We start from the raw sequence: 14,308 nt of genomic DNA on the forward strand, positions 1-14,308 counted from the left end.
GATTTTGTAATCCAAGTTGAGGAGAGAGATAGGATGAAAATTTTTAACCAAAGTAGCCTCCCTATCTGGCTTGGGAATAACTACAATGGTGGCCTCAGTGAAGTTAAATTGTTTGTCCGGAGTGGAGTGGAGGAAATCATAATATGTTAGAAGTTGAGGTGCCAAGAGAGCTCGGAAACTTTTAAAAAATTCACCAGTAAACCCATCTGGTCCAGGGGCTTTCCCAACGGGTAAGGAGGATATAGCAGTCTCAATCTCATTTGTAGTTATAGGAGCATCTAGTTTTGCTTTAATAGATTCCGATATAGTCGGATGAGCTAAAGAAGCAAGAAAAGAATCTATGTCCGAATCAGGGGCCGAAGACTCAGAATGATATAGGGCAGTATAAAATTTTTCAAATTGGGAGGAAATCAAAGATCTGGTTCTTACTAATTGTCCTGATGGGTCTTGAATAGCTGTAATGTGTAAACGTTTTGATTTGGTTTTGAGATATCTAACTAAAGGGCGACCCATAAGATTATCTCCCATATAGTGACCAGAAGTTGAAATAAAGATATCTCGTCGGGCCGTGCAAGAGACCAAAGTATTATATTCATATTTAAGGTTTTGGATACGTTGGAATAAGGATGGATCATGTAAATGAGTAGACATATGTTGTAATTCTAGGTTTTTGATAGAAATTTCCAATTCTTTTTCTTTTTGCATGGATTGTTTCTTTTTCCAGGAAGCAAGCTTAATCAATTCACCTCTGAGAGAAGCTTTGTAGGCTTCCCAGACGATAGAAGAACAAATTTCTGGATCTTTTGTATTGAGTTCGAAGAATTCTGTAGTAAAGGATTTGATTTTGTCCATTATTATCTCATCTAAGAGTAAGGTATTGTTAAGTCGCCAAGAGGGAGATTCTTTGTGCGGAGCAGAAACAGATAAATGCAAAGAAATAGCTGCATGGTCTGTAAGAGATATTGGGTGTATGATAGTGCTTGTCACATCTTGAATGAGAGAAGAGGAAAGAAGAAAGAAATCAATCCTCGAGTATGTGTTATGTGGCGGTGAAAAGTGGGAATATTCCCTACCTTTTGGATTTAGTAAGCGCCATGGATCTACAAGGGAGAAGGCTTCTTTTAAAGCATGTAGAGCTGCAAAAGATCTGGATTTGGAGGGTCTGCAAGAGGATGATCTGTCTATGTAAATATCTTGAATTTGATTGAAATCCCCGCCCAGTATCAGAGAACAAGAATCGTGTTCAACTAACGCCAGCTGAATAGAGGTCCTTTTATTAAGGTACGCTAACCGATTTAGCGCGCACTATGCGTACCTTAATAAAAAGACCCCTTAGTCTTAGCAGAAGTATAGGGTTACAACCTCTCCAACCCCATGCCGGTTCTGTGATGTAAACAAAATAAATAAAAAAAGACTTTTCCTCTCTCTTTTAGGTCCTAGACAGGCAATGGGGTCAAATTTTGGATTAGGCAGTCTGTTCTGATTTTGTGTGTATGTATTGGGAAGAAGCCAGGTAGAAATATGGACTGACTGAGATGAAATTCTGAGACAAATTTTGAAATGAATTTCGGATGAATCTGAAGGACAACTCTGTCATGGTAGAATCTTGCTTAGGGTAGTTCTGATACAAGTCTTCATAGTTCACTTACCCGGCATGCAAATGTTAAGGCTATGAGAAAAAACACTTTTCAAGTAAGATGTTTCAGTGAGCAAGTCATGAGTGGTTCAACGCAACTTCAAAAGAGCAGAAAGTATCACATTAAGATCCCAGGCAACAAAGGCTTGACAGGTGGTTTAGTATGGTAAAGTCCTTTCCATGAATCTGGAAACCAAGGGATGAACAGAAAGTGGCTTCTTATCTAATGGTGAGTGAAATGCAATGATGACACCGAGATGACCTCAAACTGAGTTAGTCTTTAGGCCTGAATTAGAGAGATGAAGAAGATAGTCCAGAATGGAAGGTAGTGGACAAATGACAGGATCAAGAGAATGGAGTCCACATCAGACAGTAATACGAGTCCACTTAAAACACTTGTGTGGAGGGATTTCTGGATGCTTCAATGAGAGCCAATCCTGGAGCAGAACGTGTGTAGGTATTTAAGCGCATAGTGAGAGATACCATGCTGTGAGCGCTAATAAGTGAGGGTTGGGATGAAGGAGATAGCCTTTGCTTTGTATTAGAAGTGTTGGAAACAGTTGCAATTTGTAGGGTTCCCAAGTTGAGAGCTTTAGGAGGAGAGGGAACTATGGCTGATGCGGCAAACAGGGTGCAATTAGGATCACAGTGCCTCAATCCTGGCAAAGCTGAGTAGAGTTTTCCCCGATGAGAGATATTGAAGGGAATTCATACACAAGGCATAGCGTCTGGAAAAGAAGAGTGGAAGTTTGTTGTTGTGAGGAGAAGCGAAGATATCTATGTCTAGAGTCCCCCATTTGGAGAAAATCTGATGCAAGATGGACATGTTGAGAGACCACTCGCGGGGCTGAAAGAGCCTGCTAATGCATTTTGCTTTCCTACCAGGTATACTGCTCTGAGCAATTGTCCAAATCCACATCTGAATCGCTTCCATGCAGAGAGGGCAAGATCCTGTGCCTCCTTGTTTGTTTAGATAGAACATAGCAACTTAATTTTATGTGGGTATAAGGACTATTTGGTGAGAATATGGTCTTGAAATGATTGGAGAGCACTGCAAATTGCTCAGAGCTTGAGGAGATGATGTAGAGAGTTTTCTCGTAAGGAGATAAGACTTCTTGAGGCTGTTGCAATGAGCTCCCCAGCTGAACATTGAAGCATATGTGGGGAGAGGTTTCTGATGAGGAGGAGGGGGATGCTGGAAGGGGAGACCTTGAGAGAGGTTGGATGGAAGTATCCACCACTGGAAGACGTGACAAAGTTCTGTGGTGACTTGTATTGCAGCAGATAGGGAACCGGTGGCCTGAAATCATTAGGTCAACAGAGTCCATTGTGGAATTCTGACATTGAGACATGTAAATAGAGTAATGTGGACTGTGGAGGCCATGTGGCTGAGGGTATGTAGTATCTGACATGCTGTTATATGTGGCAATGAGGAAACTGTGTGGCACAGCTGAAGGAGATTGTCAACTTTGTCGAGGTAGATAAGTTTGACCCTGAGTAGTATCTAAGAAAGGTCCTATAAACTCAGAGATCTGGATAGGTTGCAGATGTGATTTTTGATAGTTTACTGCAAACCCTAGAACTTCTAGCAGACGAACTATTGATTTGATGGTAAGCTGAGCTAGTAGCGATCAAGAAACCTTGATCAACCAGTCATCCAGATAGGGAAAGATGTGAAACCTCCATGAACGAAGGGCTACAGCCATTACAAGGCACTTTATGAAAACTCTTAGTACAGATGCTAGGCCAAAGAGCAGGACCTTGAACTGGAAGTGACGAGATCTAATTAAAAAAATGAAGATATTTCCTGTGAGCAGGAAGTATGGATATGTGAGTGTAAGCTTCTTTGAGGTCTAGAGAGCAAAGCAAATCATCTTTCTCCAATAGGGGCAAGTAGGGCTCCCAAAAAGACCATGCAAAACTTTTCCTTCATTAAGTATTTACTGAGAACAAGGAGGTCTAGGATTGGGTAGAGACCTCTGGTCTTTTTTGTTATGAAAAAATATTGGAACCCCTGGCCCCTCTCCTGCAAAGGAACTGGTTCTATTGCATTCAGCTGGAAAAGGGCCAAGAGTTCTTGGTGAAGGATGGTCTTCTGGAGGGAGTTGAAAAGAGACTCTTGGTGGGTGGTTTTCTTAGTAAGTGCAGGGTGTAATCCTGAGCTATTACTGGTGCACCCACTAGTCCAATGCTATGAGTCCAGCGTTGTTGAAAATTTTTAAAAAGTCTTGTTGATGCGAAGATTTGGAGGGAGGTTCAGAGAAACGTTGGCTATGCTCTCCAGAAAGAAGCCAAAAGGTTGACTGCTGCTTTGATTGAGACTGAGATTGTGACTTCTGTGGCCTCTGTTGTCTAGTTCTGAATCCTAGGAATTCTATAATTTGACATTATATATAAATATAAAAAACAAAACCCTACATTTGTGAAAAACTTTAGAAAATAATATTATTATTATATGTGTGTGCTCAGTCAAAAAACACCCATCATGCACTGACTGCAAAGCGTTGCAAGTGTATTATTCACCACATCATAAGCACCCACCTGCTTACCAATGAATATTAGTTGGTAAGTTTGCATCTTCAAAACCAGCATATGAAAATCAGAAAATGATTCAACTTTTAACTGAAATAGCAATACAACAAATAACATACAATTGGAAAACATATGACAGGTTAAATTATAATTTTTGTTGGAATTCTGTGTGTCATATATACAAAATGGAGCTCACAATAGCAACGCAAAAAGGTTATATTAGTAAATTTCAGAAAGTCTGGGGACTGTTAACAGATTTTTGTAATGAATGATTAACTTTTCCCATGTTAAGGTATTTGATTAGGGGGGGAAAGGGTGGGTTTTACTTGTTGTTATTATATAATACATGAATATTTCAATAATTTCACAGTAAGGATGATTTTATGATTTATTGAATAGGGAGGGAGGGGGAGGGATTATTAGATTCAATAAGAATGATATAAATGTTAGATTTCTTTCATAATATTTAAAATATTATAGAATTATAATTTGTAATGAAATTTTAAATTTGATGCTTATATGAGAGTTAATCAAGTGTGTATCTTTAAGTTTTAAATGAGTTTATTTGCTACACTTGTTATAACATACGAAAATGAATAAAGAATTAAAAAAAAAAAAAAGAAAATGATTCAATTTATCTGTTGGTGCTCAATTGATGGTTGAGGCACCCCTAGGAGGAGACATGATCTTCAGTGAAGGAGGGCAATTCACGGTGTGCTGACGCTTACTATTTGTTGAGGAAGTGGCCGTCTGGGAAGATGCTGTGCCGAACTTAATAGGGGAGGGAGGAATGTTTGTTTCTTAGCTTTTTTACATGCATAAGGCACGGACGAAGACAATGTTGAATCTCGTCTCTACAGAGCACTTGATGTTTGATGCTCTCTACATGGCGTCAGTGCATGTGGTGTTGATACCGATGTAGGCTGGGCACAGAATCAACTGCCATGTTCGATGTCGAATTGAAAAGTTTGGGCTTTCAGTAACCTCTTCTGCATATGCAGACAGAGGGCACAACAAATGTTCTGATGTTCAGGACCTAGACAATGAACATACCAATTACTGGGGTCAGAGCTTGAAATGGTCTGATTACATAGAAAACATTTCTTGAAGCCGCTTGGTACCCTCTTTGGCATAGAGGGGAAAACAGTAGATACAAAGTCAAAAGGCTCATGGCCCAGGGAGCTTGAGTGAAAAGTATACAAAAAAATGGCAAAGGGTTGAAAAAGGGGCTTGAAGTGGCCTGAAGGCCAAAAGAAAAATTATGAAAAAAAAACTCCAATAAAATAATATCGGGAAGGCACAAAAAAAAGACTTCAAAATTTGATGCGCTGGAGAGACCAAAGACATAGTTTCTCAGCTCCACAGAAAACTTAGAACTGTTGAACCCATGTGCCGATGTTGGGTGGGAAGTCACCTGCATGCGCACAGTGTGGGCTCTGCCTTATGATTTAAAATGACAGTGCACTTGTCAGTGTCTAAATCGGGTTCCGTGGATGACTGCTTGTCCTCAGAAAATATGTTCTTTTTTTAAAAAGTCTACTTTCCATAAATTTAAGTATATGAAACCTTATAAATGCAGAAAATTTAGGAAACTACATTATTTTTCACTTCAAAAGAAGCCTAAAGGGAAAGAGAATAAAATTGGGTCTAATAGTTGCTTGAGAGTTAAATACTAAACAAGGAGGGACATGGCTTAAAAGTAGTTAAGGACAACTACCTGGCTGATGATTTTCAAGGGCATTGAAGATTTTTCTCACTGGTCGCATAGCAGCTTCTTTACAAACGAGTTTTATGTCAGAACCAGAATATCCATCTGTCTCCTTGTAAAGTATGAAAATTGTATATATATTATTCAAACAAATACTTATTTCATCTAATATGACATGAAGACAATGTTAACCTTCAGAAATATGGGTTCTGGCTAGGTATTAGGGACTTGGATTGCCCACCATGAGAATGGGCTACTGGGCAAGGGCAAAGAGATAGAAAACACAGAGTCAGATCGACCTGTACCCTGTGACCCAATCCCTTTCAAAACTGCCCATCTAGTCTCTTTCCTCCCTCTGCTCTCCTTCCCATGTAGGTCCACAGTTCTTATGCAGTCTCTCTCCCCAGTCCCATCCCCCACCATCAATGTACACCTAGTTCATATCCCTTAGCCTTCATACCCAGAAAAACACAGTTCTCTCCAAAATCATCCCCGACACAATCATTCTTCTCTTCCGCACACAACTTTCCAGTTCACTCATTCAACTCCAATAGCCATCACTGTCAAGTCTGTTCTCCTTAATTAACTATAAATTAGCTGGGGATTCAGTGAGTACGACCATAACCAGATGCCCCTTTTCCTCATCGTCCACTCATCTCTATCCTCCAGAAAATCCATAACAGTATGACATATGTGCAATAATAGGGGAAATAAGGAGGGGGAAAAACTCTCACATCACTGTATGTATGTTTTTTTGCTCCATTAGGGAAGGCTCTTGCAGAAAAAGGGGATCAATATTAACATTCTCTAACTATTAAAGGAAGCTGCAAGTAGTATGCCTACTTTAATGAAGTAATAAGAGGCTGGGGAGAAGACTACATGAGTAGTAACTAATACTATGAGAGAGCTCACAGTAGTTGTAGGACGATGCCTCAATTTACAGTTTACCAGATATAAAATGTTTACAGCTGCTGAAATCTCATTGCTAAGATTTATTTGCTATATGGTTCTGCAATCTAGGACACCTGGAAAATAGGTTAAGAATAGCCATTCACAATCACCCAGCAATATAATAATACTCTTTATTAATAAAGGCATAATGTTTGGCTTACCTCACCGAGTAATCTGTATTCCAGTTCAGTTCTCAGTTCTACCCCTCCGCTGTTGCTCACTGGAGGAAGCCAATGCTGAATCATAGCCTGTCTTGCTTTACTGTTTGGCAGATCAACTAAAATCCTCTTCTCAAGACGCCTTAACATAGCATAATCTAACTCCCTAAATGAAAAATATAAATTTGAAAGAAGAAAAATACAGCATAAACAGGCCAGTAAAATAAATCCTAGAGATTAATTTTTTTCCGCAGTTTGTAGAAAAAGAATCTCAATGGGTTACTAATTTTTAGCAATTAAATTTTCCCTTATTGTTAAATTGTACACGTAACTCAGAACGCCATATATAGAATTCAGGGGAAGCAATGCTACAAGTTAGGCACCTAGGTTTAGTGTGCTGAGGGTTAATTCTATAATAGCATCTGGGTGCCCAGATTCAGTTGCAGAATACTAGCATAAGTCGCCTACTTTTAGTTGTGCCCATTTGCTCCATGTCAATAGCAGATATAAACGTGTGTACCTAAATGCAGAACCGTTCAGGGAGTGAATTTACTTCTTTGCATGAAAAAAAAAAAATGGTACATACTATCCATATGATTAATAGCAACACCTCTCTGCTACCACTAACTCTCTCTGTGACTTCTGCAAAGCAATTTATGGTCCCTATGCCCACAGGAGCCAAGTTTTGAAAATGACTGGGAGTGCTCAACTCACAACAAATTTCCCCTCAGCCAGCAAAGAAAAAAAATATATGTCTGGTAGTGAGTGACCAACCCCTATCTAAATGTCAGAGGCAGGACAGGTAATGTGGACCTATTAAAAGTTAGAGTCCTCCACTCTCTCCTTCCCCTTGCAAATTGTCAGCATTATACTTTCTTTCTCTTTCCATTCAAGTCATTCATAGCACTTTTCTCCAACCAGTCCCTCTCTTCCTTTAGCCCATCTACACCACACTCTCTCTATTCCATCAATTTTTCATTTCCTCTAATTTCTCCTTCCCCCTTCCTCCTCCTGGTACTTTTCCCTCCTCCTGAATACAGGTATAATTTGCTGTTTTTTACAAGGGTATTTCATAAATAATGCACACTATTTTTTTTTTATTTTTTTTTTTTTTAATTTACATGTTGTTGGTTTTTTCCAAGTATTTCTTTACAATTCTTCAATATAGTCTCCCTGCTTTGCAATGACCAAATACCAATGTCCAGGAAGCTTTATTATTCCATCCAAGACACCATGATGTCTGCCCACTTTGGATAAAATCCCTCAGCCGGACGCCCACCAGAACCAAGACGGGCACCAGCAAGGAGTCATTGGGCAGGATGGGTGGCAGCGGACCTGGCAGGGGCGCTACCTGAACCCCGGGGGGCACCATGAAAGGACTGCATGCGCTGGAAGAACCTGACTCTAGAGAGCCCAGGGGACTGAAAAAAGGCATCCCCTCGACTAGGGTGGAAACGGCAGAAATCACCCCCATGCCCACGAGCAGCACCACCTCGAGCCAGCGGTCTAGGCCTATCCTCAGGCAAACGAGGCACTTTAGAATCAGTGAGAGTTTGAACCAACCTGTCCAAGTCCTCACCAAACAAGAAAGATCCCTTAAAAGGAAACTGTCAGCTTAGCTTTGGACGCCGAGTCCGCCAACCAAGCGCGAAGCCACAAGGTACGGTGAGCTGCCACTGCAAATGCCAACTACTTGGCAGAAGCTTGAAAGAGGTCATACATGGCATCTGAAAGATAAGAAGCACCCAATTCAATCTTTGCCATTCCCAATCCTCAGTTTTACAGTCAAGGAAATGCTTGGCCCAGCGAAAACACGTCCGAGCCACGAGAACGCCACAGATCACCGCTTGGACCGGAAGAGCTGTCACATCAAAACTCTGTTTAAGGAGGGACTCCAACTTACGCTCCTCCGGGTCCTTCAAGGCCACACCACCCTCAACAGGCACAGTATGCCTTTTAGAGATGGCCAAGACCACCGCATCTACTACAGGCAACTTCAGGAATGGGATACTGGCGGGCCATGGAGCACACAAAACGAAAGGGAGCTTCTGGTACCTGCCACTGTGTGAGCATAATATCCTGATGCATAGGAAAAGAGGGGGAAGCAGAGCGGATTCCCTTAATCAAGGAGTCTACTGTACACAGAGGCTTCGACACAATGTCCTCAAAGTGCAAAACCGAGGAGACCTGAAGAATTAACTCATGAAGCTCTTCCTGCTGAAAATGCGCACCGCAGATGCATTTTCGCAAGCTTGGGGTGCTCGAACCCCTTGCTGGCGGAATCCGACCCCCCAAGGGTCCAGGTCCTCATCAATAACATCTTGCTCCTCTGGGCAAAAATCCTCATCCCAAGAGACCCTTGGGCATTTGGATGAGAGAGGAGTAGAGGGGGGCAAAACCGCCACTGTGTGGGGCTGCACCAGGGAAGGCATCAAGGGCAACCCCCCCCCCCCCAAAACCCCTGGAGTGGACACAAAACCTCCAGCCGCCAGCACATAAGCTTTACAAGTGCTAACATAAATTCAGGGGGATAAAACCCGGCATCCTCAAGGAACTCCCTGCCATACCAAGACCAGGCGTTCTAGTAGGAATGAACGTTGAGAAATTTTACTTGTGTTATGGCCCCAAGTAGGAAGATATTTGTCAGCTCTCCTTCAGAATTTTTGGACCCAAAATGGCCCTCACTTAAAAATTAGCAAAGACCTTATTTATCCCCAGTGACTGCAAGGTTAGAAGAAAAAAAGCATACACCTACAGCTACTCAAAACATACCCAGTCCAATTAGTAATATATCTCCCAGTGGTTCTTGGGTTCGCTCAGTTGAGGGGCATGGTTGATAGATTTTTGTGCTCCTGGTTCAATTTTTTCTTCTAGTCACACCAGTTCTGCCACTTCCATCCCTCTCTTCACCCCTTAGTACTTCTCTTCAACATGAATTTTCTCTAGCTCTAGGGTTACCAGATTTGTTGAAGGGAAAAAAAAAAAAAAAAAAGAGGACACATGGCCCCGCCCCATTCCAACCCAAGTCCCGTCCCCATACAAACCTTGTCTCTTCTCCTTCCCTAAGTCTGGACTGCATCTGGTCCGCACATGCTCAAAGGCCCTCCAGATGTAGCCCCAAGCTCGGGGCCTTCCAAAACCTGGACAAACTGCAAGAGTTTGAAAATCCATCCAGACATTCCTGGATGTCTGGTTACCCTATCTCCCCATATCAGCCCCCTGCTCTTTGAATCCCATTCAGTTCTTCTTCCTATCTAGGGTTACCAGATTTTTCATGAAAAAAAAGAGGACATGTGGCCCCGCCCCCCCCACAAACCTTATCTCTTCTTTTCCAAGTCCGGGCTACTTCTGGAGGGCCTCCGAGCATGCATGGATGTGATGCGATGATGTCACAAGCATCCACGCATCTTCCTCTTTCTGAGCTCATCCCTAACCCACTTATTTTTGTATCACAGCCCAAGCACCTCCCCCTCCAGCTTGCATTCACTTCAGCTCTGTTCTCCCTTTCACATTCCATGTCTCTTCCCCTCAGCCATTTTCATCCCATAACCTATTAGTGCCTATGTCTAATTTTTCTTATCCCTGCTTCTCTATCTATTTATTTCCTACTACCTCCCTCAGCATTTCTCCCCTCTCTATGGTAGGCCAAAGGCAGGAAGCCTGTCTTATCTACATTGCTACACTCCTGTGCTCCCTGCTATGAGCCCATTGCTCAGACATTCCTTAGCCAGTCAATAGGCTGCAGCAGGAGGCAGGACTAGTAGCTTAGGAGACATCAACCTTTATCCTGCTTTACCCTGCAGCCTATTGGCTGACTAAGGAGCTTAAGTTACTGGTCCTGCCTCATTTGCAGCTTATTGGCTGGCAGAGGAATATCTGACCAACAGACTGCAGGGAGTGCCGGGAGAATAGCTTCAGAGACACAGCCTTACTTTCTGCTTTCCTCTGCAGCTCTACATTGGGACTATTTCAGCTTTGATGCCTGGGCAGTGCTGGAAATATTGGGGATGCTCTAGCACTCAAAGCACCCACAGATAGGGTTACTAGATTTCCTCTTAAAAAAAAAAAAGACAGTTGGCCCCGCCCTGTTCCACCCCAGCCACACCCCATTATGCCACCTGCCCTACCCCATTTCACCCCCATCTTAACCTCGTGCTTCCTTTCCTGAGCTCCAGGCTGCGTCTAGAGGGCCTTCACACATGCGTGGATGTCAATGTAATGACATTGCGCTCATGTGCGCATGCATGTGATGTCATTACGCTGACATCTGCACATGCGCAGAGGCCCTCCAGAAGCGGCCCCAAGCTCAGGGCCTTCCCAAACCAGGACAAGCTGCCGACAGATATCTTCCTACTTGGGGCTATGACACCAAAACGCTTCATGACATTCATTCCTACCAAATTACCTGGCTTTGTTTTCTCTTTTGTCTTCTGTTAACTCGCTCACCAGGGTCTCCTGCCCATTTGACGTTTTCTTCTTTTTCCATGCTCACCATCCATCTTCCATCTCTGTACCATCCCTTCCACTGCCATATCCAACATTTCTACCATCTCTCTCCCTGCCTTATGCTCTGGGTCAAACCTCTCTATTCCCCTCCATGCAGCATCTCTCCCTTCCTCCCCTCCATTATCATGTGCACCATTTCTATTTCCCCATGCACCATCTCTCCCTATGTCCAACATTTCTCGCTCTCTCTTCTACATGCATCTCTCCCTTCCCTCCACCATATGCAGGATATCTTCCTCTCACCCCTTTCTACCTCTGTTGCATCTCTCCCTTCCTGAAACGCTGGGAAACAGCGATCACAACATGATCCGCTTCAACCTGGACGCAGGACGAAACATCGGTCCAGAACAACGGCCACGGCACTGAAATTCTGGTGGGGAAGAAGATTAAGAAGAGGATAAGCACTGTAAAAATGCTAGAGCAAGCTTGGTCCCTTTTTAAGGACACAGTCACCGAGGTGCAAAATCTATATATACTGTGTATCAACAAGAGATCCAAGAGGAAAAAGAACAAGGAACCGGCGTGGCTCACTGTAGAGGTGAAGGAAGCAATCAGAGACAAGAAAACTTTGTTTAAGGAACGGAAAAGGTCAAGAACGGATTAAAACTGGAATAAGCACAAACAACATCAATGCAGGTGCCACAAGGCAGTAAAAGGGGCCAAAAGAGACTACGAGGAAAAAATAGCCAAGGAGGTAAAAAACTTCAAGCCGTTCTTTCGATATATTAAGGGGAAACGACCTGTGAAGGAAGTGGTGGGACCGTTGGATGACCATGGAATAAAGGGAGTGCTAAAGGAGGACAAAGCAATCGCCGACAAATTGAACACATTTTTTGCATCTGTATTTACCGAAGAGGATATACACAGCCTACCAGAACCGATCAGGCTATATGCTGGAAACGAAGACAGGAAACTGACAGGGCTGACGTCAGTCTAGAAGAGGTATGCAGGCAGATTGATATGCTTAGGAGCGATAAATCCCCAGGACCGAATGGCATCCATCCGAGGGTCATCAAGGAACTGAAAGGGACTATAGCTGAACTGCTTCAACTAATAGCCAATCTGTCGATCAAATCAGGAAAGATTCCTGAAGACTGGAAGGTGGCGAATGTTACGCCGATCTTCAAAAAAGGTTTGAGGGGAGATCCGGGAAACTACAGACCGATGAGTCTGATCTCGGTACCGGGAAAGTTGGTAGAGGCGCTGATAAAGGATCATCATTGATCACCTTGACGAACACGGTCTGATGAGGACCAGCCAGCACGGTTTCAGTAAAGGCAGATCTTGTTTGACGAACTTACTGCACTTCTTCGAGGGAGTAAACAGGCAGATAGATAAGGGCGACCTGGTCAACATTGTATATCTGGATTTTCAGAAGGCTTTCGACAAGGTTCCACATGAATGACTACTTCGGAAAATTGCGAGCCATGGAATCAAGGGTGAAATACTCACGTGGATTAAAAACTGGCTGGAGCATAGGAAACAGAGAGTGGGGGTAAATGGACAATACTCAGACTGGAAGAGCATCACTAGTGGGGTGCCGCAGGGCTCGGTGCTTGAACCCGTGCACTTCAACATCTTTATAAATGATCTGGACATTGGTACAACGAGTGAGGTGATTAAATTTGCGGACGATACAAAGTTATTCAGAGTAGTGAAGACACAGGGGGATTGCGAAGATCTGCAAAGTGACATAATCAAGCTCAAGTAATGGGCATCGACATGGCAAATGAGGTTCAACGTGGATAAGTGTAAAGTGATGCATGTAGGTAACAAAAATATCATGCACGAATACAGGATTTCCAGGGCGGTACTTGGAGAGACCTCCCAGGAAAGAGACTTGGGAGTTCTGACTGACAAATCGATGAAGCCGTCCGCGTAATGCACAGCGGTGGCAAAAAGGGCAAACAGAATGCTAGGAATGATTAAGAAGGGGATCATGAACAGATCGGAGAAGGTTATCATGCCGCTGTACCAGGCCATGGTGCACCCTCACCTGGAGTACTGCATCCAGCACTGGTCGCCATACATGAAGAAGTACACAGTACTACTCGAAAGGGTCCAAAGAAGAGCGGCTAAAATGATTAAGGGGCTGGAGGAGCTGCCGTACAGTGAGAGATTGGAGAAACTGGGCCTCTTCTCCCTTGAAAAGAAGAGACTGAGAGGGGACATGATTGAAACATTCAAAATACTGAAGGGAATAGACAGCAGATAAAGACAGATTGTTCACCCTCTCCAAGGTAGAGAGAACGAGAGAGCACTCTCTAAAGTTGAAAAGGGATAGATTCCGTAAAAGAAAGTTCTTCTTCATCCAGACAGTAGTAGAAAACTGGAACGCTCTTCTGGAGTCTGTTATAAGGGAAAACACCCTCCAAGGATTCAAGACAAAGTTGGACAAGTTTCTGCTATACAGGAACGTACGCAGGTGAGGCTGGACTCATTTAGAGCACTGGTCTTTGACCTGGGGGCCGCAGCGTGAGCGGACTGCTGGGCACGATGGACCACTGGTCTGACCCAGCAACGGCAATTCTTGTGTTCTGTCCTCCATCTCATCTCTACCAATTCTTCCTCTTCCCTCTCCTTTCACCCCTCCATGTGCAGAAGCTTTTCATCCTTCCCTCCCATCCCCGTGTGGCAGCTTTTCATTCCTCCCTCCTTCCTATTTCCCTGTACAGCACTTCCCGACCAACCCCCATCCCACTTTGGGCCTCCTAAACTAGCAGCAGCGGTGGCGGTAGCTGACTTGGCAGAGGCAGCGCAATGAACATGCTTCTCGTGGCCTACCCGGGTAGGGCTTCCCTCTGCCGCGTTGTCAGT

General features: G+C 43.4%; 1 protein-coding gene across 4 annotated transcripts in view; it reads right to left on the reverse strand.

The window, feature by feature from the left end:
- KATNAL2 (katanin catalytic subunit A1 like 2) overlaps positions 1-14,308 on the reverse strand; it is a 152,533-nt gene that overhangs the window by 9,459 nt on the left and 128,766 nt on the right. For all 4 annotated transcript variants that reach the window (XM_033934923.1, XM_033934930.1, XM_033934914.1 and 1 more), the window contains 2 exons: positions 6,989-7,151; positions 5,886-5,988 (listed from right to left, as the gene is read on the reverse strand). In XM_033934923.1, coding sequence (XP_033790814.1) covers positions 5,886-5,988; positions 6,989-7,151 — 266 coding nt within the window. The remainder of the gene's footprint in view (positions 1-5,885; positions 5,989-6,988; positions 7,152-14,308) is intronic.

Source organism: Geotrypetes seraphini, chromosome 1, assembly GCF_902459505.1.
Source record: "Geotrypetes seraphini chromosome 1, aGeoSer1.1, whole genome shotgun sequence".
NCBI classification, from domain to species: Eukaryota; Metazoa; Chordata; class Amphibia; order Gymnophiona; family Dermophiidae; genus Geotrypetes; species Geotrypetes seraphini.